The sequence below is a fragment of the Microtus pennsylvanicus genome, chromosome 15 (genome assembly GCF_037038515.1).
Source record: "Microtus pennsylvanicus isolate mMicPen1 chromosome 15, mMicPen1.hap1, whole genome shotgun sequence".
Classification (NCBI taxonomy): domain Eukaryota; kingdom Metazoa; phylum Chordata; class Mammalia; order Rodentia; family Cricetidae; genus Microtus; species Microtus pennsylvanicus.
Window position 1 is genome coordinate 23,353,662 of NC_134593.1, and position 27,446 is coordinate 23,381,107.

General features: G+C 43.7%; 1 protein-coding gene and 1 long non-coding RNA gene across 2 annotated transcripts in view; one reads left to right on the forward strand and one right to left on the reverse strand.

The window, feature by feature from the left end:
* The window catches only part of LOC142835785 (uncharacterized), a 28,028-nt gene extending 10,813 nt beyond the window's left edge, over positions 1-17,215 (reverse strand). Inside the window, exons 1-2 of the long non-coding RNA XR_012907932.1 lie at positions 17,085-17,215; positions 919-1,282 (exon numbers count right to left, since the gene is read on the reverse strand). This is a non-coding gene — a long non-coding RNA (uncharacterized LOC142835785). The remainder of the gene's footprint in view (positions 1-918; positions 1,283-17,084) is intronic.
* The window catches only part of Xkr6 (XK related 6), a 209,299-nt gene continuing 198,488 nt past the window's right edge, over positions 16,636-27,446 (forward strand). The window contains exon 1 of the mRNA XM_075949559.1: positions 16,636-17,410. Coding sequence (XP_075805674.1) covers positions 16,656-17,410 — 755 coding nt within the window. The 5' untranslated portion in view covers positions 16,636-16,655. The remainder of the gene's footprint in view (positions 17,411-27,446) is intronic.

Consider the following 27,446-nt stretch of genomic DNA (forward strand, 5'->3'; position numbering starts at 1 on the left):
CTTGGCCAGGACTGCTAATCATGTACACCTCAAGCCCTGGCCCAGTTTTCCCTCTGTCTGAACCTAAACCCCATACTGGTAACCCAAGTCAGACCTGGGGGGGCGGGGTCACTGGACTTCTTTGTTCTTCTCTCCCAGGTGGCTGCTTTAAGTAGCTTTCCTCTCTGCTTTCGCTACCACTTTTCACTGTGATCAGCATTCTGGGCACCAGTGACCAAGCCTAGTTTCCTGGAGCCTAGGCTTCTGCCATAGAAACCCCAGTTACACTCCTAATTTGGTAACTTGATTATATATATATATGTGTGTGTGTGTGTGTGTGTGTGTGTGTGTGTGTCGCAAGGGATGGCCCCCAGGGTCTCACTCACACTAAGCAAGTACTCATCGCTGAGCTACAAGCCAGCCCTGTGGCTTTGGCTTCTGGTCTGTTCATCCACTCTCTAACAATTATAACAATGGTTATAATCAATCTATGCCCTTTTGGGGTAGAAGACACAGAGACACAGGGATCTGTGGACATCTGCCATGACACCAGGGCAGAGGTCGGGAGGGTTGTGTGGCAGGGCAAGAAAGTTGTGAAATGGGGTGAGATTTATAAGGCTGCAGAGAAGGGAAAGTGTCCCTTTTAATCCTATTTGTCCTATGGGAGTTTTCCAAGGCCAGACAAAGGAACTCCTGTCTAACCCCCGGTCTCACCCGCAGACTGTCCTGGGCAGTCTTTATGCTCCTTTTCTCTAGCTGTGCGCACTTGACTGCACAGATTTTAAAAAGGACAAAGGTTGCTTTAATGGTGTTAATGGGGGGTGATGAGCAAATCATAATCTTATAACCGAAATGGTTCACTCATTCGTGTGAGCTATTGAGAGCTAAATCTCTTCGGTAGGTGGAGAAGAAAAGGATTTGAAATTGCCTGCCACCCACCTCCTCCACAGGAGTCGGCTTGCATTAATGAGGGAACACACCGTGCGCGCGCTCTGCGCTCTCCGCCAAGAGGCTGCCTCGCTAATCGCAAACATTTCTGTGACTCGTTAGGCAGGGCTGGAGAAACCGTGGGGGTGGGAGGCTGGCTGTTGCCTGCGGTGTTTTTCTTCTGGGGCTCCCAGTTGCCTCTGAAGCAAAACGTCTGCTGAGAAAGGACCCAAGATCAGAACGGTATTTCTGGATTCTTGTTCTTGCAAGCTCCTGGTCAACATGTGGCTCCTTGTTGGGGCTCCGTGTGCCCCACTGCCCACTTCTGAGCTTATCTGATGACGAACACTTGAAGAATTTGCAAGTAAGTTAAAGCCTGTTGGGAAAGAAAAAGAAGTGGATGCCACAAGAATAGTAGGGCTTTAGGGATGGCTCAGTGGGCTAAAGCCCTTATCCCTAAGGCTCACAACCTGAGTTCAATCCCCAGGACCCACAAGGTGGAAGGGGAGGAATGAATCCTGCAAGTTGTCCTCTGGCCTCCGCCATATCCCCTCTAAATAAACAATAAATGCAATACAAATATAATACAACCTTCAGGAGTCAGTTCTCACCAGCCCAGGACTCTTTTCCTTATTTGTACCAAGACCAAGAGTATATCCAAAAAGATCCAGCCACACTTTGATAGCTCAAATCAAATCTTAGTGTGAGGTACTTCAATAACACACTGAGGAAACTGGTAATTCACATTAAAATAATAGAAATATCCATTATGTACAGTTGTTTTGAGCTGTTAAGTTGGAAGAAACAATAAAACCTGTTGAAGTGGGTGTGTAAATGCGGGGAATCAGATATTGCCTCCTTCTCTGATCTCTGCTAGAGAAGACTGAATGTTCAATAAAACACGGATACATTTTTAAACAAAACACTTCTTTTTAAGGAGTCTTAATAATCACACTCTCTTAAAAAGTATTAACGGAGCCACAGACTGCTAAATTCAATAAGATTTAAGCTCATAAGGTTTTCAGTGTGAACATGCATAACCCGGATGGTGATTTTTGCAATCTTAAAATTTTGAAGCACCTTGAAAATATAAAATAGTACAACACTAGGACCTGAGATTACAAGACACTGAAAGCAGTGTGTTATACCTTTTAAGAATTCTTTACATATCCTGAGAGTGTCTGGGGTGTCTGTATGTGAATTTGTGCTTAACAGTCACAGAAATAGAGGTTAACAGCAAAACTCCTAGTAAAAACGGATTAGACAGGTTTTACTGGTTTCTGTGTTTTCTGCTTTCTTCATCTACACATTGTCTTCCTCTTCCTGATAAGCGTGTGACTCCTGTAATGTTGTGTGTGTGTGTGTGTTTGAGCATATACACATGTGTGGCGACCAGAGGTTGACACTGGGATCTTCCTCAGTCATTCTCCACCTCCGTTTTTAATATAGCATCTCTCGCTCAACCTCTAACTCATCCATTCGGTAAGGCTGGTGGGCCAGCAAGCTCCAGGGATCCTCCTGTCTCACCTGCTCAGCTCTGAGATTATAGGCACATATAGCTATGACCGAATTTTCCATAGGGGCTGGGGTTCAAACTCAAGTCATCACGCTTATGTGACAAGCACTTCACTGGTAAAGTTATCTTCCCAGCCCCAATTTTCTTAAATCCATCAAGGTAGGTAAAGAATAATTCATTAGCTTACTACTTTCTATTTTCAAAGTCGAAGGCTATCCACAGTGGCTCTGGGGATTCCATTCTAGTTCTTACCCCAATCCTGGCAGAAGATCAAAAGTTCAAGACCAGCTTTAGTTATATATTGAATTCTAGACTAGCTTGAGCTAGATCAAACATTGTCTTAAATAAAAAAAACAAACAAATAAGTATGTAAATAAAATAATATTGTTCTGGGCTGAATTAACGCCTCCCAGATTCCTGAGTGACAGTCCTACCCCTCAGCGTTTCTGGTGACTCGGACTGGAGATGGGATTGTTGAAGGCTAATTAAGGTCAAGTGGGATCATTAGGGTAGCGGCCCTAATCCAATACGAATGGTGTTCCTGTAAGAAGAGGTTATGATAGACTCATACAGAAGGAAGAACGTGGGATGGGTTCTTTAGTGCACAATTTTAATCTCGGCCTTTGGGAGGCAGAGGCAGGTGGATTTCTCGGAGTTCGTAGCGAGCAAGAAATACATGATGAGACCTTATCTCAAAGTACCAAACCAAACCAAGACCACAGCCCCCTCAAAACAAACCAAAAGGAAAAAGACAAAACAGAGGGAAGACCGTATGAGCCCACAAGTTGAAGAAAAAAATCCACATGAGAAAGTAACTCTGCCATAACCTTGATCTTGAACTTCCAGCCTCCAGAATAAGGGGGTAAGGAATTTCTGTTGCTACTTCCCAAGTCTATAGTATTTAATTCCTCACCATGTAGGTTCTGGTGATCAAAGTCTTTTGACTTAGCTTGGTGGCAAGTGCCTTTACCAGATGAGACGTCTCAATGGCCCAATACCTAGTAGATTTGTAAGGATCTGTTCTAATTAATATTACCCCCCTTTTTTTAAAGTGCATCACTTTTAAAACTAATTATTTTATAACTTATTGTGGAGTTGTTTAAAAATCACCCAATGCATTTCTCACTTATTCCTATTATTATTATTACTATTATCATTATCCCCATCCCCATTTTTTTTTCAAGAGAGGGTTTCTCTGTAGCTTTGAAGCCTGTCCTGGAACTAGCTCTTGTAGACCAGGCTGGCCTCGAACTCACAGAGATCCTCCTGCCTCTGCCTCCCCAGTTCTGGGATTAAAGGTGTGCACCACCACTGCCCAGCTCCATCTACATTTTTGAGACAGGGCCTTACTATGTTGCTCTGACTGACCTGAAACTCACTATGTAAGCCAGGCTGACCTTGATATATTTTGGCGTTTTTGATACATGGTCTAGCTATGTAGCCCTGGTTGGCCTGGAATCGCTTATTCTTTCATGGAAGCTTGACTATCTAGACATTGTCTTGCACCTTCAAAGTTCCTTTGTGAAGTTCCATATACATATTCTGTAGGAAACTTTCACATATAATCTCCACTACAGAGCAAACTGAGGGGAGGAATTAGAAACCAAACCTCCTATTTTGTAACTGATTGAGCAGAGAGGAGGTAGAACAGACCACAGATACACAGTGAAAGCCATGGAAAAGGCTTTTTTGGATGTTTGCGATTTTATCAGCAGATGGCAAGTGTAATTTATTGTAGACAAACTAAGAATTAATTGCAGAGCAAGGAGGCCAGGCCTGTGATGTGTCTGGGCAGCAGATAATCCTCTAGCACACAGATCAAGAAGAAGATTTAGGGATTATTCCTGAAAAAGCATCAAAACTATCAATCTAGACTTAGGCTCTGGAAACAAAGAGAAGCAGTGTTAACAAAGAGGGCCACAGAAAACCAGAGTTAAAGCCTGCTAATTTACGAGTGTGTTTGGGGGCTGCCTGGCAGTGCTGTTAGTGACTCTTCAGCAAAAAGAAATATTGGAAGAATGATCAGAGCAAGAGCCAACTGTATTTGCCTATAGGGTCATTGAAGGCCATGTGGGGTGGTGGCAAGCTCTCCTGGTAAAACTTTTGGGTACAGTGGGACCGGGTTTGCAAGTGTGCTTGAGGGTTTTCACGTTCACATACACTTGCACGCATGTGCCTGCCTGTATAGGTCCGAGGTTTGCCTACCAATGCAGACCTACGATGCCAAATGTTTTGCTTGGTGCCTCTCTTCTGTTTCTTGCCTGGTCAGAGAGTCCTAGGAGGTGCAGCTGGATCTTATATACTCCTGCACTGCAGCAGGTTGTCTAGCAATGACTGCCCTGGCCCTGCTGTTGAGAATGCTAAAATAAAGGAGCCACTTAGCAATGACCCATGATGGCGATCCCTGACACTCAGTGCCACTACGCCTAATGTTTAAAGGACCTGGTGGGTGAGCCCTAAATGTCAGTTCTGTGTGAACTCAGCCTCATTGTGCTTACCTGTGTAGGGGGTTTGTGAATTCTCTTTAGGTTTTATTTTCTGTACTGTGTGGGTATGTGTGTGAGTACAGGGGGCGATTAGAGGAAACATTTCAGGCATCAGTGCTTTACAGCCACCTTGTGGGATCTGGGGCTCAGACTCAGGTAATCCCACAGGTATACAAGTGCCTCTACCCTTTGCCAGCCCTAGAGTTTGTGAATTATTCTATCTGTCTCTGTTTTGAATGAGACTGCATTTTCTCTCTGCTCTCTCCAGACACTGGGCCTTTCTCCCTCTCAGGTCTTTTCCTCCTTTGTTTAGCCACTTTTTTCCCCCTGAAACATGGTCTCACATAGCCCAGGCTGACCTCAAACACCTTATATATGCAAGGATGATTTTGAGCTTCTGACCCCCCCCAAGCACCACTTTCGTCTCCCAAGTGCTTGATTTGGAGGCTTGCACGACTGACTCCTCCAGGCTCATGCAGTGCTAGATTGCTGGAGACTGAACCCATGACTTTATGAATTCTAGGCAATCTCTCTATCAACTGATCTACACGCCCAGCTTCTTTGTTTAGTATATAGACAAGAACTTTCTCAGCTGGCTTTGTCTGGCATCTCTCATCCCAGTTTGCTCTCTGCTCTTGCCTTTTTCTCACTGTATTTGTACTGCAAAATAAGTGAATGAATGAATGAATGAATGAATGAATGAATAAAACATACAAAACACACACTACTCTTGCATATGACCCCAGTTCCGTTCCCAGCACCCTCATCAGGCAGCTCACAACTGCCTGTAACTCCAGCTCCAGGGGATCAGATATTCTCATCTGGATTTCATGGGTATCCTAGCAACATCACACACCCACACCCACATCCACACATACACACACAAACACACACACAGAATTTTTTTTTAAAAGCTACATTAGGCTGATCCTAAAGTTTGTATATCAAATTCTGTATCATTAGATCTATACGAAAGTATCTATATAATATTTATAAATAGAAATTATATAACATACTACAGTAAGCATCTGTGAACTCACGTCTCAGGAGCGAGAGTGCTGGAAATACTGTTAAAATGCCTGCCTATCGGTCAGTGTTCCCTTGAGACTTGTAAATCCTGCTCTAGGAACATCAACATGGACATCCATTGAGACTGTGCGATGCTGGGGGTATACAAAGCGATGTGTCTGTAAGAATAAGAAACAAGCCTCGGTGTTGCTTCTTGTGCCTGCCACCTGCCTGTTCTGCTTCCCAGCTGCCACAGCTTTTGCACAGACCCCCTCTCCCCCAAAAGCACACCTCAACATAACAATGACCCCTTGTTTTTTCTATCTCCTTTCTCACCTAGCAGTTGGAAGAGGTTGGCAGTTAGAGCAGCAAAAGAGGCAGGAAAATGCTTAAATCAGCTAGAAACATGGTGTAAGAGCAGCTATTGCGTGACACCAATGCACTTAACGGAAGATGGGCAGCTGCCTGAGACCGACCCCTTCATATCCATCCTTTACACCCACTGTACATGAGCGGAGGAACCTTACCCAAAATACTTGGGACCAGAAATGTTTGGATTTGGAGTTTAGGGGTTTTATTTTATTTTTTAAACAGTTTTCACAAGATTTACTGGTTAAACATCCTTCATCTGAAAACATAAAATCAGAATAATCAGAGTGTGGTGGCACACATCTATGACCCCAGAACTCAGGAGGTAGAGGTGGGAGCAGCAGGAGCTCAAGATTATTCTCAGGGATGTACCAAGTTCAAGGCCAGCCTGGGACATGTAAGACCCTGTCTCAAAAAATCAAAGCAAACCAAACCAAAGGAACAAGGTCCCAAATCTGAAACGCTCCAAAATCCAAAACGTTTAGAGCAATACACGAAACATTTCTGATTTAGTGACATTTTCTAAAGGATTTATTTGTATTAATTTTAAGTGTGTGTGTGTGTATGTGTGCTCGTGTGTGCATTAGTGCACGTGCAAATAGGAAGGAACACACGTGGGTATGTGCACATGAGTGCAGGTGCCTGGAGAGGCCAGAGGTGTCAGATTCCCCCGCAGCTAAAGTTATAGATGAAGCTACAGACACCTGTGATTCTTCTGGTGTGGGTCTGGAAATTGAACCCTGGTCCTCTGGAAGAGCAGCAAGTGCTCTTAACTGCTGAACCACCTCTGCAGTCCCTGATTTGAAAGTATTTACAATTGTTCTGTAACAGATTACTGCAAATCAAGAAGGTGAGTATAATGCACCTATTATTCTAGTTTCTGGGAGACAGCTCAGGCAGAGTGTGGCTGGGACCTCTGCCCAGTGACTCTCGCGGCTATGATAAAAGTGCTGCCAGGCTTGTATAGGCGTTATTGGAGAAGACTTCACTGCCATGGCAGAAGTCATTTCCTTGTGACTCTGTTACTGCAGGTCCTAGGTTTTTGTTGACTGCTGACTGAGGTTATTCTCCAGTAGGGACCTTCTTCTTAGGGCCTTCTCCCACATAGCCACTTACTACCTCAAGCTCCCGGGAAAGCCTTCAGTTTCATCAGACTTGTGCATCATCAATTACAGATTGATAACCCATCATCTTTGCCATGGTCTCTTGGCTAGAGTCAAGGCACAGGTCCTGGCTGCCCTCAAGGGGAAGGCATGAACACCAGCAGAGGAGGCATTGGGGTGGACTTATTACCATCTCATTACCTGTGCCTAAGTAGACAAGGCCTTGGTATAGGAAAACAACAACGAGAAAAAAAATAAAACAAAAACTGTTCAGAAGACATATTTTTGTTGGCATTTCTTTACAAAGATCACGTGTGACTACATTAGCGGAAACTTGGCCTTCTGCTGGCATTTCAGAACCAAATGGTGCATTGTATAATGCTGACTGTTTGGAAGGAGTGGCTTATTACATTAGCTAACTTCCAAACTCTTTAATATGCTCATGTAAAGGGGTTTAGTTTAAAAAAATCGTGAGATAGAATTGATGAGAAATAAGGAACGATAGGAAAGCAGAAACTGTTTGAAAGTTTTAAGCTTTATTATTTGTGCATGTGCATATGTATACAAGTGTGCACTTGTGTGTTGTGCGTGTGTGTGTGTGTGTATGCACATCCATGAATGCAAACAGAAAAGTCAGAGGTCAGCCTTGGGGATCTGTTCCTCAAGAGCCATTTATTTTGTTCTGTGAAGCAAGGTCCCTCATTGCCTGGGGCTCACTGATGAGATCAGGCTGGTTGGTCAAGGAGATCCAGGGCTCCACCTGTCTGTCTTCGCAGCACTGGGATTGCAAGTGTGCACCACTGTGTGCAGCTTGCTCACATGGTTCTGAGGATCCAGCACAGTCTTCATGCTCAGATACTTTTGTATCTCCTCAGCACTTATCCTGCTATTTTTAAAAATGACAACTGATCAGGAAAAACTAACCTGAGTAGGATTTTTACTAAACTCAGATGTATTTCTCCATTTCTACTAAATGAACATCAAACCCAATGCTGGTTTATAGGGACACTAGCTAATTAGCCAGTCCAAGGCACTTCCTGTGAGTCTTTGCTGTCATGTCCACACTTCCATCAGAAGAGTTTGTCTGAAACACAAATTTGAGGAGCTGGAGAAAGATGGGAGTGGGCTACCAGTGGTTAAGAGCTCTTGCGGAGGACCAGGTTCAGCTCCCAGCACTCATATGATTGACCACAACTGTCTATAACTCTGGACCCAAGGGGATCTGATGGCCTCTTCTGGCCTCCACGGGTACCAGACATGTATGTAGTGCACATGCATACATTCAGGCAAAAAGTCACACATATACATTTTTAAAAATTAATTTGTCTCTTTTTTGATAAAAGCCTATAGGATTAACTTTACAGTCTCATATTGATAGCTAGGAACCTTTCTGAACTTAGCACATGTGTTCACTTACCATCTTCCTCTCCTTTACATGCTCACTACTATAAACAATCTGCACAGTTTCATGGCCCGCTGCTCTTTCATGTTCTTGCCTCTGTACACATTATGTCCTCTTCTTGGTATATGTCTTTACTGCGTATCTAGAGACTTCGCTTATAGACCTCGAGGACATCACCTGGCTTGATTCACCACTGGAGTTGTCACAGGGCCAAAACATAGTAAGAGATTAATAAATATTGCTTAGGGGCATACCTCAGAATCCACTTATTCAAAGAATTGGAGGACCTAGTTCCTATACTCAATCTTAGCTGAAAGGGCAAGAGGCCACTGGGATGATAGCTTTCTTATGGTTGTGATTTAACAAAAAAATCATTACATGAATTAAGAGTTAAGAATGTAAGAATGAACACTAGTAAATTAACGCATAGAGGAAAAAGGCATCTTACTAGACTAAAACAGGTGTTCCTGCTAAAGGAGGTGGAATTTAAAATACATATTGAAAGATGAGAAGGAATTTCAGCCTATGCTAGCATGACATTTCTTACAGTAGGCTTTCATTAAAAATTTCTTTTCTTGTGTGTGCATGTATGTATGTATGTATATGTGTGTACATGGGCACATGTGTGTATATGGGTATACACGAGTGTGTGTAAGCCCAAGGTTGATGTTGGATAGCCTCCTCAATTGTTTCTCGCTTTATATATGAGACAGGGTCTCTCACTTGAACCCAGAGCTCACCAATATCTGTTAGCCAGCTTTCCTAGGGATCTAGTTTTTGCCTGAGTGGTGTGGAATTCCAGGGTGGTACCACATTCACCCAGTATTTACATAGGGTTCTTTAGTGGCAATTGCTTTATCTACTGAGCTGTCTCTTTACCCCTCCTTCATTGAAAGTACTGGTTTGAATGAAAATAGTAGGTAAGGAGGAAGGAGAAGGCATTGCAAATAAATAAAAGGCAAAATCAAAAGTTCTAGCATGGGGAGACATAAAATACATGTTCACAAGAGGGCAGTCCATTGCCTGGGGTGGGCACTGGCTAATGGTGGAAATTCATAACTGTAAGATGGAATGAGGCTATGGATGATCTGAAAACTAAGCATCCCATTCGTATTTGGTAGGGCAGGTAGCAGGGATTCATTACATCTTATCTGGTGACGGTAAATGGGCTGCTGGAGAAACAAAATATAAATGGGAGAGATTAGCTAGAAGGCCTCAACTTGGAAAAAAAGTTTTTTATGTTATTGTATTTCTTTATGATTTAGAAATCATCCAGTAAGTCTACCAGAAAGTTTCTTACCACGTGACTTTTAGAGTGTGTGTGTGTGTGTGTGTGTGTGTGTGTGTGTAGGGGGGGGGGAACAGAAGGTAATATTTTTAACATTCAGAGACTCAATCTGAATTAATCTAAGTCTTATAACCGGCAAATCACATTCATCTAGAAAACGTTGGCATCAGAATCGAAACCTATCTGCTTAGTTAACATCCATTGTGGCTAATTTTATGTAATAGCTTGACTGGACTAAGGGATGCCAAGCTATCTGAGGAAACACTATTTCTGGTTGTTTGGTGAAGATGTTTTTGGAAGAAATGAACACTTGAATTGGTGGATTACATAAACTCTATCTTCACCAAGGCAAAATCCCGCCCTCAGATAAAGAGGGCGGGAGGGTGACAGAGCGAGAAAGGAGAATATTTAGAGGTAGGAGTGAAGTGATGGCTTTGAGGACGGAAAAGGGAAATGGCCAAGGCATGTTGACAGAATCAAGAATTCAGGAAAGGCATGGAAACACATCCTCTCTCACACTCCACAGGAGGAACGCAGCCTGCGAACCCCAAAGATTAACTCAGTGAAATGCTTTTTGTAGTTTGATCTTGGGCAGGGTAAAACAATATGTTTTGGGGACTGTAAGCAATTTAGCTTGTGACAGTTTGTGTAGCAGATTCAGGGAACAAACAGGGAAAAAACTAGGGAAAGAGGACCAACGCCTACTTAACACATACCGTGTACCCTTACTGATCTTACAGCGAGCTTGTGAAGGGAATCTATTAGCCATTTTCACATACTAGGAAATAAAACTGAGAGATGAAGAAACTTGTCCAAAATGCTATAGTGGGGCCGAATTAGGAAATGAAGGGACTGAGATTTGCTGTAAAACTGTCAAATTCCTCTCCCCAATCTCATATGCTCAATCTGGTGACATATATATCAACTGATTTTCAGAATTGCCTTTCTGATTTCATTTGTTAGTGCTCACCTATCTTTTTCCTACAGTTGAGAGTAATTAATCCATTTCACAGAAGTCGTGTGTATGTGATGAAGTCGTAACACTCTTTGGGAGGTGAACTCATGAAACCCATTATTCTTAGATAATAGAGACGAAAATGTAAGTAAGCTCCAGAAGGGTTTCCATCAATTCACCAATGCCAGACTTAGGGGTTCTTAGAGCCAAACAATGTCTTTAAAAACCCTCAAGGCTGTTATTGTCGATAAGGGCCTCTTAGGGCTGCCCCTGCTGTGCTCTCCATCTTGGTGTGACACTGGAGGCATGCACACATCACCTGCCACCTCCGAACGTCTTCCAACTTTATTATTTTTATATCCCAGTGCCTGTTCACACAATCTTGCCACACCTAAAACATGACTCTGTGTAATTAATTGTTTTAATTATTTCTTGGGCAATTTCCCGCAAATTTCTTTATATAGAAACAAGCAAACAGTAACAGATAATAAATGCACCTCTTTTATAGTCTTGCAGAAAATGGAGCATGCTCTACTGTATTGCAGAAAATGGTGCATGTTCTACAGTCTTACAGTAAATGGAGCATGCTCTACTGTATTGCATTTCATTCAGCATAGCATCATAAAACTCATTCTGCATAACCAAAAGGAGTAACTGACATTTTCAACATCAGTGCATCATATTCTGTCACATAGATACACCATAATGTATCTAACAGTTGCCCCCTTGAATTAACATTTGGGTCTTTTACCCCATTCATATTTTCATATGATTATAAACATGCTATATGTAGAACTGACTTATATGAATATACATATACTTTTCTGTTTTAGAAGTTATTTTATGTGCATGGGTAAGTTTTGTCTACAAGTATATCTGTGATATATTACTGCAACAGTGGCATAAATGTTATGGGACTAACCAACCACTTCATGAGATGGAATCCATATTTGACAACGTTAATAAAGCCAAGAATTTGAAACTAGATAGGTTATGTGTGCATGTTTGGTTATGGTTTGGTAGTTTCTTTTTTGTTTTTATTTTCATAATGAGAGAAAGAAAATTAATTTGGTGGGTAGAAAAAGGAGAAGGATCTAGGAGGACTTGGGGGAAGGGAAAGAATGATAAAAATAAATATATTCTATGAAAAAACTTTAAAAATAAAAAATATAAAAATATTTTATATACATGAATGTTTTGTCTGCATGTATATCTGCATAACATGTGTGAGCCTCATGACCTTAGAGGTCATCAGACCTCCTGGAACTGAGCTTAGAGGCAGCTGTGAACCACCAGGGTGCTGGGAATTGAAATCAAGTTGTCTAGAAGAGCACCCAGTGCTCTTAACTGCTGAGTCATGTCTCCAGCCCCATTTATACTTAAGGACATGTGCATATTTATCTATAGAATAACTTCCATTAAAAAAGTTATTGTCTTACAGGATGATTGCAAATTTAGGCAGGTAGTGTCTAATTCTCTTCTATAGAGTTTGTTCTATTTTATACCACCAGCAACGATGCTTCAGTTCTCACTCTCTCTCTCTCTCTCTCTCTGCATATGTGCACGTGTATGTGCATGTGTGAGTCTATGTCACACGGGTGCAAGTGCCCATAGTCGACAGAAGAGGGTACCAGACCTCACGGAACGAGAGTTACAGATGGTTGTGACCTATCTGGTATGGGTGCTGGGAACCAAACCTGGGTCTTCTGCAAGAGAAAGTGCTCTTAGCCATGGAGTCATCTCTCCAGCCTAAACTCCAATTCGTAATATCAAAATAATGGGCTCTATGACTTTACTATGAACCTCAAAAGAAAGAAGCTCTATTTCTATAGAAGCCACTAAAATAGAAGGCACAGAAATGATATGGGGTGCACTTACTGTTAAGAAGCTTACATAGGCTCAAAATGTGAAGAATGCAGGTAGGAGCCCATTCAAGAGGTTTTGCTGAGCTCCATCCCCCTATCAGAATTCAAGTATTCTGTCTCCTAGATGTGTGTCATCACTGCAACGCAACAGGGTCCTTCCTATAACTAATACAGTGAGTGCTGTGATGTCCTTTGTGGGTAGCACTGGCAGGCTGGACCAAAACAGTGGTAGGGCAGATGGCAAAGGGTCTGACTCGGGAGAAGTCATTTAGCAGAATTGACTGTGATGGAGAAGGAACTCCTGAGCCTTTTTGGACTGCCGTAAGGTTTAAAAGGAACAATATTTAGAAGAATATTTAATATATAATAGGCTTCAACACCAACTTTCTTCTTTGCCTTTCTGAAAATATCAAAGAATTAAGAAGGAAATCCCAAGCAAGGACTTCCAAGCAGGATTTATGTCACAACTTCCATACAGTAAAACTACCTTACTATACTCATAAAAGCTCTTAGGATGTATTTAGAATTCATTTACATGAAATTGAAAAAATGCTGTGTTGTTTAGCTTTTCAATCCACATAGTAGTAGAAACATAGGGTCAAATCATTAACTGATTGAATTACAGAAAGCAAAGGTTAAAAGACCAGGAAAAAGGCACATTAGCACTACAACAAAGGCGCTTAGTAGGCCTGAGTGGACAATGTCACCTCAAGTCAAGCTGTCAAGAAAAGGTTAATAGAAGAGAAAGGATTTACCAGGTGAAAGTGGGTGGTAAAGCATGTGCTTAGCATGTATGAGGCCTTGAGTTTAATTCTCAGTATCAAAATAGAAAATTAATAGACCTCAAATTAAAAGGTTACCTATCTCCCTGTATGAAGAAAGTAGGCCAATAAGGTACTTTTACTTACCCTTCTCTCTACAATTTAAATGGTTGAGATGTCTCTGTAACACATCAATGATTTTATGAAGATTTACATCATCAAATATAAAATATTATTTTGACCCTCAATTTTAAATCTTAGTTACCCATAAAATTGGTCATCCACTCTTTCATCTATTTTACTGAGAACTGCTAAACACACACAAAAACATTTAAGTGACCTAAAATTATAGGTTAAAAGTACCTTCATAGAATGGGCTAAATTCATATTACTCTTTCAGTAAGTCTTTGTGGTAGGTTTATTATCATTGTAACTGACTTTAATTTTAGAACCCTCTGGAATGGAGAATATATTCACCCCTTCCAAAACAGACAGAATATAAAATTGTTGAGTCAGCAATTACAAAGTTGAAATCCCTTGAAAAGACAGAATCTTACATTTCTATTTGAAATTTCAATTGCGACACTTTTTGACTCATAGTCTCTTTTGTCAGCCGTAGTGAGTATAATTTACTTAGCTAATTTCACTAGTAGATTCTGTTCTTTCAGGGCACAGAGAAATAAGAATCATAAATATGCTATTACTGCCTGCTTTTGTATCTAATTTCATAGCCTCACAGTTTAAAAAAAGAAAATATATTTAAAAGTACAAATTAATTGCACTCATTTTCTGGAAGTATTTCAACATGATTTCTTTTATTAGAGCCACCAAATCTATTTCATGGAGTTTATGTCGATATATGTTGGCATGATGCAGACGTAACAGTAACAATAATGGCAACAATAACAAGGCAGTTACCATTTATTTATTGATTAGTGCCTACATGGTATTATGTTGAGAGCTTTGAATAGATTATTACTATTATAGATTATTACTGAGCACATTTTAAAAGAAGGAAGTATTATTATTCCCATTATATAAAGTTGAAAACTGAGGTTTAAAGCGATTATCTTGTTTATTCATGTTACCAGTTTAATGGAACTAGAATTCAACATATGCATTTAAGTTGTTTCAAATCCAGTAAAGAAATAATCTATCATCTATATGCAAAACAATTTCTTTTACCTGTTAGCTCTGTTTTATTACCCTAGCAAGTAAAAGGATTAAGCTAGTAAGAAGCAAGAGATAGTTATGTGGTTTCTTTAAAAATGTAGATTTTAGAATCACTTTCTCTAATGTGTGTGTAATATCCTCTTCAATTTGTCTTTCAACCTTTATAGGGTTTATTTTGGTATATATACTCATGAAAACTTGTGTCCTACAATGGGGTATTCTCATCTTTCAAGGAGACTCTCAAAAGTTGAGTAGTTCTTACAGTGTTAAACGTCATATGCACCAGAATGACTACTAAAGCTGTCAAAGTAACTCTTTCTACAGAACCTCAATATTATAAACATATTATCTATTTGTCTTCTTAGCATTCCTGAAAAAGCTATTGCCATTATTAGGCAATATTTCCATTATTATTAAAGGAAAGTGGTTAAAAAATCTACAGAGGTTGATGAGAAAACACCAGTGCTTTCTCTTCACCCTTTTCTCTTCAAAATGCTTGTTTTAACTCATCAGTAACAATCAAGTAGTTTGCTGTGTCTTCCACTGAAGGAGCATTGTAATTCAAATCCATTCAGTGCTGCCTCACTTGTGCAATTTGTTAGCCAAGATTTCATAGTGTCCTCTGCACCTATTTTAATGATATAGCACATTAACAACATTTCCACTCACTTAAAGCCATGTTTACTAACAGAGCCTTAGCACCTCCCAAAAAAACCCTCAAAGACCAGTTTCACACATTCAAATTGTCTGAACAAGTAATTGATACGTACAGCATTAAGCTCTTTTCCAAATCAAGGTCTTTGCAGAGTTTTAGAATTATGTTTAAAAAAAAAAGGTTGGTAGAAGTATGTTTGATTGTGCAGAAAACACTCAAGGTCATAAGATGCCCATCCAAATTTGGCTATAACATGAAAGAGGTAACCAGGCTGATTTCTAGAGTTTTTTTTTTTCTTTCTCTCTTTTTTGAATTTTCTTGAGGAAACGTTGGAAACTTTATTACAAAAGATGGGAAACTTATCAAGTGACAGGAAAATCAGGAGGTCAATAGAGCTTAGAGGTGCCTAAATATAAGTGAAAATCAGTAAGTTTGTGGAAACTATACAGACATGTAATTTTTTTAAAGCCCCTCAAGATAAGAAAACAACACGGATGTAAGAGAAAAAAAAAGAAAAACAGCCCAAGAGGTGAGACAGTCATTTTGATTGGGGGGGGGGGGTGTCTAACTACACAATGAGGTCATCCTATCTCCCGGAAGTGACAAGTAATCACCTGCTTTGCACTAGCTCCGCCCCTTCCCTCAGAGGTCCCGCCCCTCCGCCAGAAGCCGGCCGGGTGTTAGGGGGCGTTTCTCCCAGAGCAAAGCTGAGAGCTGCAACGCAGAGGAAGGGGACCCCAAAACGTCTGGCACTGCCTCCTCCAGGGAACACTTTGGACCGCCTCACTCAGCCCAGCGGGATTCTGAAACGCCGAGGGGTCAACCTGATGGGTTTCGGGGTCAACGGAAGAGGGGAAGGGGAGCCCTGGCGGGGAGAACCCCCCGGTCCCCCGCCCAGCAGCTGAGGCACAGGAGGGCGGCCATCTTGGCCGGCAGGGTAGGGCCAGGAGGCTGCGGGCGCCGTGCGATTGGGGGGCTCGCCCGGAAGTGACGCCACCCGCCCGGAAGCGGAGGGGGTTCCCTGGCCCACTCCCCCCCCGTTCGTCTGCTCCCCCGCTTCCTCCCCGCCCCCCTTCCTCTCCATTCGTTCCCCCCCTCCCCGGTCCCTGCCTTCTCCCCCCCACCCGTCCCTCCCCCCCCAACCTCCGGAGCTGGGAAGAGAGTCAAGATGGCGGCGAAATCCGATGGCGGTGGCGTGGGGGTGGGCTTCGCCCAGCTGCACAACCTGGACGAGGCGGTGGGCAGCGGCGAGGAGGACGGGGAGCCCGGGGGAGGCGGCTGCGGCGGCGGCGACGGCAGCGAGCCCGGCGAGAGCAGCTCGCTGCACATCTGCCACTGCTGCAACACCTCCTCGTGCTACTGGGGCTGCCGCTCCGCCTGCCTGCGCTCGCTGCTGGGCAAGAAGCCGCGCCGCAGCGCCGCCGCCGCCGACGGGGGGGACCAGCCTCTGCAGCCGCCCGGGGCCGCCGGCCGCCACCCCCCGACGCCCTCGGCCGGCCGACCGCAGCCCGCGTCGCCGCAGGTGGAGCGGCCGTGGCTCGACTGCCTGTGGATCGTGCTGGCGCTGCTGGTGTTCTTCGGGGACGTGGGTACCGACCTGTGGCTGGCCCTCGACTACTACCGCAAGGGGGACTACGGCTGCTTCGGGCTGACCCTGTTCTTCGTGCTGGTGCCGTCGCTGCTGGTGCAGAGCCTGAGCTTCCGCTGGTTCGTGCAGGACTACACGGGCGGCGGACTGGGCGCTGTGGAGGGGCTCAGCAGCCGGGGACCCCCAATGATGGGGGCCGGCTACGGCCACGGCGCGGCCCGCGGCGCCCCGGGTGCGGGGGGCTCGGCCACCCCGGGGGCGCAGCGTCTGTGTCGCCTCTCCGTGTGGATCTGGCAGTCGGTCATCCACCTGCTGCAGATGGGGCAGGTGTGGAGGTAAGAGCACTGCGGGGTGGAAGGGGGGGGCTGCGGCCGCGCGCGGGCCCCTCGGACGGGCCGGGCTGGGTTGAGCGGGGTAGCCGCGCGCTGTCCTAGCATCTCGCGACGGTCAATAGGATGCCTGCTGGCCACGCCTTTTGGCCCAGGGGAGGCCCCTGTTTGCCCATCTCCTTCCCCGGGTAGCACTTGGAGGGGACCCTGCCTCTGCCCTCCCTCTTCTCTGCAGACCTCCATCCAGGTTGCCCCTTAACGCCCCCGTGTCCCAAGGTAATCGGCGCTCGCTCTCTGCAGCCCGGCGCTCATCCTGGAGGGAACCTGGCTTTCTCCAGCCGGTTGCCCTCGGCCTTGCCCCCCCCCCACCTCCCCTTCCCCGAGAGACATTTCCTTTCTCCCCCACCTCCCGTCTTCTCTCTGCAGTGGCCGGTGTCTGGCCTCTCCTTAAAGCACTCCTTCCTTTCACGCCCCTCCTCCTCCTGCAGCCCCAACCCCTGCTATCGGCTCCACACCTCTGCCCTCCTTGAAGGAAAAATGACTTTTTTTTTTTCTGGAATAGATGTGCCCTTTTGCAGTGACGGGGAAAAAATGAGATGCTATCTAATGGCAGCAAACATTTGATGTTAACTCTCACCTCTGGAAAATCACTGAGCCACTTGGGCACCTATTCTGTTTTTAATGGCCAGGCCTATGTGCAATTTCTGTTTACATCCAAGATGCAAGCTTGGCCTCAAGGCCCCTTTCCTCCCTTCTGTAAAGTCCTGGTGCGTCAGGTGCATCTCTCGAAACCACTCACCAAGGAACCTTAACTGTGTACCTCACCGACTGGCTACCCCACCGACTGCCTCGTTAACTGTCTACCTTACTGTCCACCTCTCTGACTGATGGCTTCACTGTTTACATCACTGCCTTGCTGACTACTTTAACTCTTTACCTCGCTGACTACCTTCATTGTCTGCTTGCCTCCTCACTGTCTACCCTCACTGACTGCCCCAGTGCCTGACTCCCTCACTGTTTACATCACTGCCTCATTGACTACCCTATGGTCTGCCTTACTGATGATCACACTGTCTTACTCTCTGACGACCTCACTGACAGGCTACCTCACTGACAGGCTACCTCACTGACAGGCTACCTTACTGGCAGGCTACCTACCACCTCACTGACAGGCTACCTCACTGGCAGGTTACCTCACTGACAGGCTACCTCACTGACAGGCTGCCTCACTGACAGGCTACCTCACTGGCAGGTTACCTCACTGACAGGCTACCTCACTGACAGGCTACCTCACTGGCAGGCTACCACCTCACTGACAGGCTACCTCACTGACAGGCTACCTCACTGGCCGGTTACCTCACTGACAGGCTACCTCACTGACAGGCTACCTCACTGACAGGCTACCTCACTGGCAGGCTACCTCACTGACAGGCTACCTCACTGACAGGCTACCTCACTGGCAGGTTACCTCACTGACAGGCTACCTCACTGACAGGCTACCTCACTGGCAGGCTACCACCTCACTGACAGGCTACCTTACTGACAGGCTACCTACCACCTCACTGACAGGCTACCACCTCACTGACAGGCTACCACCTCACTGACAGGCTACCTCACTGACAGGCTACCTCACTGGCAGGCTACCACCTCACTGACAGGCTACCTCACTGACAGGCTACCTCACTGGCCGGTTACCTCACTGACAGGCTACTCTTTGGCAGGCTACCTCACTGGCTACTGCACTGGCTACCCTCCTTGCCTCATCCACTGACAGGCTACATCACTGGCTACCCCACTATCTACCTTTTCCACTACCTGTCTACCTCACTAGCTCAACCAGCTAGATTTCTTCACTGTCTCTCTGACCACTTCACTAACTGATTGTTTCGCTGGTTGCATCATTCTCTCACTACCGTCCCTGTTTACTTCTCTGTCTTCATTGCCTGCCTCACTGTCTACCTCATTGTTTACCTCAATGATTACCTTCACTGCTTACCTGACTGAGGCGTTGTTTGCCTCACCGGCTCACCATCTGCTGACTGTCTCAGAGTCTGTCTGCCTACTGAGTCCCTCACTACGACTGCCTTAGTACACCATTACCTTCACTGTCTACCTACCCGCCTCACTGGCTCTCATTGCTCTTCTCCCTGACCATCTCCCCGTCTACTTGAATGTCTGCTGATTATCTCACTGTCTACTGACTGCCTTGCTGTCTGCCTCACTGCCTGGCTGATTCCTTTCACCATTTACCTCACTGACTGACTACTGTCGCTGTCTACCTCACTGACCGTCTCCGACCATCTCCTGTCAGTGTTTACCTCACTGGCTACATCAGGAAACCATTGAAACCTTAGTCACCCTGTGCCCTCCGACTTATATCAGCTTCAGTGTGTTCTGGAACCAATGACTTTGTCAGTGACAACATTTGCAAGGGGAACAGTTTTTCTAGTAAAGCCTACACAAGGATGAATCCTTTTGCTACATTTCCTCTGAGGAGACTGGTCTAGACTTCTATGCCAAGTAGGTACCAGACCTCAGTACCTCAGCTGATAAAACTGTACTCGGGTTAGATGAAAGAAAATTTGTGTTTTGAATGTTTTCTTCTGATCTCTTCTGACTCATCAGAACATCTCAGAAAGCGTGAGACTGAATTAAAGCCTTGTCCTGTAGAGTTGACGTTCTGATTCATGGAAAAGCTCACTTTCATGAGACTGATCTTGGTTTTCCAGGTTAATCCCAGTGACTATTTCTCTAGCTGCATTCGTCTGCAGATAATTTGTTTCCTGCTGATAAAAATTTACAAACAGGAGATTAAAATTTTTTGTTATGAGCATAGCTGGTCAAATAACATTTTCAAAATAAATCTTAAATTTAAAATTTTAACCCCTTCCCTAAATAATTGATGCTGAATCAAAGTGTGCTTGGCATTGGGGATATAGTTGTTCAGTCTGTTGGAGACTGCTATGAACAGTGGGGGTCAAGAAGTATGGGTCTGAGAGCTATCTTGAACTGTTAGTAGGGATTTTACAGCATGTATTTAATAACTAGGCTTCTGTTTGAACAAACTGAAATTACTGTCTCCTGGTCTCATGTAGTGCCACGTTAATTTTTCTGGGAGAATTAATTCTCATGTGTTCTATTCCATTATTTGGAAGTAAACTTTTGGGACCAATGAAATTAGAGTTCAGTGTCAGTATTTTCTGTCAGGATAATTTCCCCCGCCCCATGCATCTTTTAGCCAAACTTAATTGTGTCTGTGCAAAGTTGAAGTCTAGATTATGGGACAAACTGAAAAGTTTTAGATTTAGCTTGTAGAATTTAAATGGGGTGCTGTATTTGCTCCCCCATCTTCATTTAACTTTTCAAAGTCTTCACTGGAAAGAAATTATGGAAGATGCCTGTGCTTTTAGTATGTCAAACTTTCAGATTGGATTTTATCTTTACATAGCTCATAGAGTTACAATATTAAAAGACAGGATAATTCAGCTAAGCTGTTTCATCTGTGTTGCTCCATTTCTAAAGCAGTATTTACTGGGGAAGGATTTTCATTTTTTATTTTTGGACTGATTTTGCTTGAAATGCTCCAAGAACAAGGTCTGCTCATTAATACCTGCTAGGCATGTTGTTTGCATTGAAATCATTCATGCGGAAGAGCTTGTGAGAAAGGTTTTCGCTCTTTTCTTGTTTCTACCTCTTGGCAAATGGTTGCTTGTCAACATATATAAGCACCCGTTGACTCAGTCCTTTACTGCAAGTCTTTGGGGTTCTATTTGTTTCCTTTATCACATTTGTGACCCAAATTGTGCTATTTCATGTGGTTACATGGGATCCTGGTTAGGAAATTTATCATTTGATTTGGGCCATGTTTCTAAGAAAAGCTATCTGTTAAGTTGCACATTGTCAAAATCAATTCCATTAAACACTGACTGAATACTTTTTTTTTAATTTATGTATTTATTAAAGATTTCTGCCTCCTCCCTGCCACCGCCTCCCATTTCCCTCCCCCTCCCCCGATCAAATCCCCCTCCCTCGTCAGCCCAAAGAGCAATCAGGGTTCCCTGACCTGTGGGAAGTCCAAGAACCACCCACCTCCATCCAGGTCCAGTAAGGTGAGCATCCAAACTGCCTAGGCTCCCCCAAAGCCAGTACGTGCAGTAGGATCAAAAACCCATTGCCATTGTTCTTGAGTTCTCAGTAGTCCTCATTGTCCGCTATGTTTAGCAAGTCCGGTTTTATCCCATGCTTTTTCAGACCCAGGCCAGCTGGCCTTGGTGGGTTCCCGATAGAACATCCCCATTGTCTCAGTGTGTGGGTGCACCCCTCGAGGTCCCGAGTTCCTTGCTCGTGCTCTCTCTCCTTCTGCTCCTGATTTGGACCTTGAGATTTCTGTCTGGTGCTCCAATGTGGGTCTCTGTCTCTGTCTCTTTTCATCACCTGATGAAGGTTAATATTCAGGAGGATGCCTATATGTTTGTCTTTGGATTTACCTTCTTATTTAGCTTCTCTAGGATCGCGAATTATAGGCTCAATGTCCTTTATTTATGGCTAGAAACCAAATATGAGTGAGTACATCCCATGTTCCTCTTTTTGGGTCTGGCTTACCTCCCTCAGGATAGTGTTTTCTATTTCCATCCATTTGTATGCAAAATTCAAGAAGTCCTTGTTTTTTACTGCTGAGTAGTACTCTAATATGTATATATTCCATACTTTCTCCATCCATTCTTCCATTGAAGGGCATCTAGGTTGTTTCCAGGTTCTGGCTATTTCAAACAATGCTGCTATGAACATAGCTGAGCATATACTTTTGTTGTATGATAGGGCCTCTCTTGGGTATATTCCTGGTATTGCTGGGTCCAGGGGTAGGTTGATCCTGAATTTCCTGAGAAACCGCCACACTGCTTTCCAGAGTGGTTGCACAAGTTTGCATTCCCACCAGCAATGGATGAGTGTACCCCTTTCTCCACAACCTCTCCAGCAAAGGCTATCATTGGTGTTTTTTATTTTAGCCATTCTGACAGGTGTAAGATGATATCTCAAAGTTGTCTTGATTTGCATTTCCCCGATCACTAAGGAAGTTGAGCATAACCTTAAGTGTCTTTTGGCCATTTGAACTTCTTCTGTTGAGAATTCTCTGTTCAGCTCAGTGCCCCATTTTATAATTGGGTTGATTAGCCTTTTACGGTCTAGTTTCTTGAGTTCTTTATATATTTTGAAGATCAGACCTTTGTCAGTTGCGGGGTTGGTGAAGATCTTCTCCCAGTAAGTGGGTTGCCTTTTTGTCTTAGTGACAGTGTCCTTTGCTTTACAGAAGCTTCTCAGTCTCAGGAGGTCCCATTTATTCAATGAGGCCCTTAATGTCTGCTGCTGGGGTTATATGTAGGAAGTGGTCTCCTGTGCCCATGTGTTGTAGAGTACTTCCCACTTTCTCTTCTATCAGGTTCAGTGTGTTCAGACTGATATTGAGGTCTTTAATCCATTTGGACTTGAGTTTTGTGCATGGTGATAGATATGGATCTATTTTCATCCTTCTACAGATTGACATCCAGTTTTGCCAGCACAATTTGTTGAAGATGCTCTCTTTTTTCCATTGTATACTTTTAGCTCCTTTATCGAAAATCAGGTGTTCATAGGTTTGTGGGTTAAAGTCAGGGTCTTCTATTCGATTCCATTGGTCGACTTCTCTGTTTTTATGCCAATACCAAGTTTTCAATACTGTAGCTCTGTAATAGAGTTTGAAGTCAGGGATGGTAATGGCTCCAGACAATCCTTTATTGTATAAGATTGTTTTGGCTATCCTGGGTTTTTTGTTTTTTCATATAAAGTTGATTATTGTCTTCTCCAGATCTGTGAAGAATTTTGACTGAATACTTTTTTAAACATGTTTTAAAATGTAAAATTTCAGGAGTCTTCTTGGAGAGAATATGATGCCTCTTTAAGCACTTGCTCCCCCTGATTTTAAGGAACGTTCTTCTTGTCTCTTGGGCCAAGATGGCACATGCCTGACATTTTTGTCATGCCAAGCCCAACGCGGAGCAAGGAAAAGTAGCTGTGTCTTAGGGTTAGCATTGCTGGGATGAAACGTCATGACCAAAATAAACTTGGGGAGGAAAGGCTGACAAAGTCTGAATGATGATCATTGAAGGGGAAGCCTTGCCAGAAGCTCAAACGGGATGGGAACCTGGAGGCGGGAGCGAATGAAGAAGCCATGGAAGAGTGCTGAGTACTGGCTTGCTCAGCCTGCTTTCTTACAGCGCCCGGGAGCACAGCACAGGGATGACACCACCCACCACTGTCTGGGCCTTCCCACATCATTAATTAGGGAAGTGCCCCGCAGGCTTGCCCGTAGCCTCAGTTAGGGAGGCGTTTTCTTATTTGAGGTTCCCTTCTCTCACACGACTATAGCTTATGTCAAGTTAACATAAAACTAGCCAGCAAACACTGTGTTTGTAGTGATTTGGTGTGGTGAGCCTGCTTCTGTGGAGCATCCGAGTGTGACGGAGGGCTGTTTAGTGCAAGCTTTCCTGGCACTAATTGGTGAACATGTCGCTTACTGTGTAGCGTGTGCACCATTCTTCAGGTGCTTTTCCCGGGGATAATGGGTTGTGTGCATCAACCATCGTGACAATTCACTGCACTTCTGTACAGTGAGCCATTATTAGAAAGTGAGACCATTTTCTAGGTGGCTCTGGAACAGAATTGTGTGACTGAGTTTGCATGTCTGTGGCCATGCTGGTCTTTCTGCAGCATTTTGGCCTTTGTATTTGGCTACACCTTTGGGAGGTACCCAGTGAGGGTTGTCATAAAAAAAAAGTTTAGGCTTTGTGTTAATTTTGGAGGGGCAAGTAAAGGTAGACAAAGCACGCCTTGCCCTGCCCCAGTTCCTAGTTAGGGTTGGAGAGGGTGTGTGTGGGGTACTTGCTGTCAGCTGGGGTGACACTTTCTAGAAGTAAGTCTTGATACTATGGAATGGCAAAGAGAGTGGAAGAGAATTGAGAAATCACTAGGGAGTATGGGAAATGCATCAAGTTCTGTTTTATACATGAATCAACTAGTTTACATTTTGCACCCATTCTACAGATGGAGTAGGGTCAGGGGTTTTGTAACCTTTGCCACTGTTCACTGGTGGAGGGAAGTTTTGACAGTCTCTCAATGATGGCAAAACTGGTCCCACTTTTCTCCCTAATGGGATTCTTTTCCCTGAATTAAGGCCACGACAGTTGGTGTGGCCACCTCAGCGACTTTGCTTCCTTCTGAGAGTCTGCTCTTCTGATTAGTCAGAATCAAACTGTGGTACCCCTGGAGTCTGGGACACTTGTTGATGAGCGGAGGTTCTCTGACACCTTGCTCTGTAGTCTAATGCATTAAACCCCATTTGGCATTGGGGCAGAGTCTTAAGTCTTGTAGCTGATGATGACATCAGATGTGGCACAGCTGAGGACCACCAGTGAGCTTGAATTGAGAGCGTTTTCAGCAACCAATCCAACTCTTTTTCTCAGAGTAGATGGCTTGCAGCCCTAAAAATCCACAATGCCTGGAGGATATGGCCGGGTTGACCCCTCTGGGCCACCATTCATACCTGTAGTTACATCTACAAGCTGTCTCTATTTATTGTTCTATGTTGATCTGCTGGAAATGCCTCAGGGTTACAAATGCATCCGGCTCACACTCACCTCAAAGTCAGATATTCAGATCCATCATGAGAGATTTTGGTTCATGAGTTATGGCATTGGAATGACTCCAAGAATCTTAAATATTGGGGACTGGAGAGATGACCCAGCTCTTCAGAGAACTTTCTGCTTTTCAAGAGCAAGTTCAGTTCCGGAATTCAGTTTCTAGAACCCATGTCTGGTGGCTCCCAACCTCTTGTCTTTTGTAATATACATGCAAACAAAATACCCACACCCCATACATATAGAGTGATTTGATTTTCCTTTCTCTCTTCTCTTCTCTTCTCTTCTCTTCTCTTCTCTTCTCTTCTCTTCTCTTCTCTTCTCTTCTCTTCTCTTCTCTTTTCTTTTCTTTTCTTTTCTTTTCTTTTCTTTTCTGAGACAGGTCTTAGTATGTAACCTTGGCTGGCCTGGAACTCACTGTGTAGACCAGGCTGGTCTCAAACTCAATGGAGAACCATCTCACTCTGCTTTCTAAGTGATTGATTAAAAGCATGTGTCACCATGCTTGGCAGAAACAAAACAAACAAACAAACAAAACAAAACAGAAATCTTAAAAGAAAAGAACCTAAGAATTCTGAAAGTGTGGGCTTCCCGTAAGTTTCCCAGCTGTTGTAGAGGGGAGCGGTGAGAACACAGTTGCATCATCTTGAATTAATACGGTATTTACAGGAGTACTTCTAAGGAGAAAGGATACATTCTAGATCGCTTGGGGTTGTTTTGTAAACTTAATCTCTATCCAGATTAGGTTTAGTGAGGTAAGAATGATGAAGGGTCTCTGGATGGTTTGTTTGTTTGTTTGCTTGTTTATTTATTTATATTTCTCATGTGTGAATGTTTTCCCTACATGTATGCATATGTACTGTTTGCTTCTGCAGAGACCAGAAGAGGGCGCCAGGTCCCCTGAAACAGGAGTTAATGGATGGTTGTAATTCACCATGTAGTGCTGGGAACTGAACCTCAGGTCCTCAGCAAGAGCAGTCTGTGCTCTTTAGCGTTGAACCATCTCTCCAGCCTCTGTAGGTGATTTTAATAGATCTTAGATAGTTAAACAATAGTTGGCTTACGTTTTTTAAAAATCTGGAATGGGGTTGATGAAAATGTAGATTATATAGTAATAAAATAATTGGTGTTGCCCTATAGTGTGCTTAAAATTCTGAGTGGTGTTGTGGAAACATTTGACACTAAATTGCAATGAAATACTCTGTTGGCTCAGAAGTTTTTTTTGAGTTTTGAAATAAGGGTCATTATTTGAACACTATGATAATTCTCATTCTGGAAAACAACAAAATAAAAATATCAGGGCTGTGGGGAAAAGAGCAAAGACAGATTACCTAAAATTGTAACTTTGTAAGCAAACCAGTAATAAAAAATCATGAAGCTCAGATACAGATAATAGCAAGCAAGGCTCACTTTGCAAAGACATTTCATTCAGCCGTGTGTCTGGGTGATTCTGCGTCTTCCTTGAGTCTCATATGTAGACTCCTTTTTTAAAAACGGTATTGTGTGTGCGCACATGCACATGCGTGGAGATCAGAGGACAAATTGTGGAGTTGGTTCTCTTTCTCCATCATTTGAATTCCGGGGATTTGAATACAGGTCACAAGGCTTGGTAGCCATCTTGCTGACCTTAGAGGAAGGTATTTGATATGATTCTTAGCATTATTTTGGAGCAACAGTTCTTGCCATTTTCTCATCATTCGTGAGAACATCAGTAGCTGCGGAACATGCTAAGAAGAATGGGTTTCAGACTAATGCCACTTCCCCACATGCTTCTGTTCCCACTTGACGGTTGCACATGGAGAAGCCCGTGGTATACAAGTATGTACTGAGACATGTTTTGAGTTGAGAGATGTCAAGATGCAGCCATTGAAATGTCACGGTTCTGCTGTACTGGAAGTCTAGCTTGGTTGAGACTGCTCCAAGGTCAAGTGAAAATGATTGCTCTTTTCACGCTTAGGTGGTCCTTGCTTATAGTGAAGAAGCAAAGAGGGGCAGTTTTAACCCCCTTTTAAGTGTCCACTTCTGTGACCTTGCCACTGGATGAGAAGTGATCCTCTTGAATAGTGTGCCTGGAGACTGAGTGGTTTGGGAATTTGCTTCATTTGTTATGTGGTTATAGCAAGGGTTTATATTAAAATTCTTCTGAGCACACAGTAAACAAAAAGAGCAACAGTAGCCAGTTGTCAGGGAAAAGACTGATGGGTAGAATAAACAGACTGCTTTCTGCAATATAAACAATCTGTTTTCATAGGTTTTTTTTTCCTTTACTGTTTTTTTTGAAGGCTGAGTAGAACTTCCAAATCAAGAAGTTGCTTGAGTGGGAAGCCACAGATCTGCCTGTACATTAATCACTGTTAGTTTCTGCACTAACG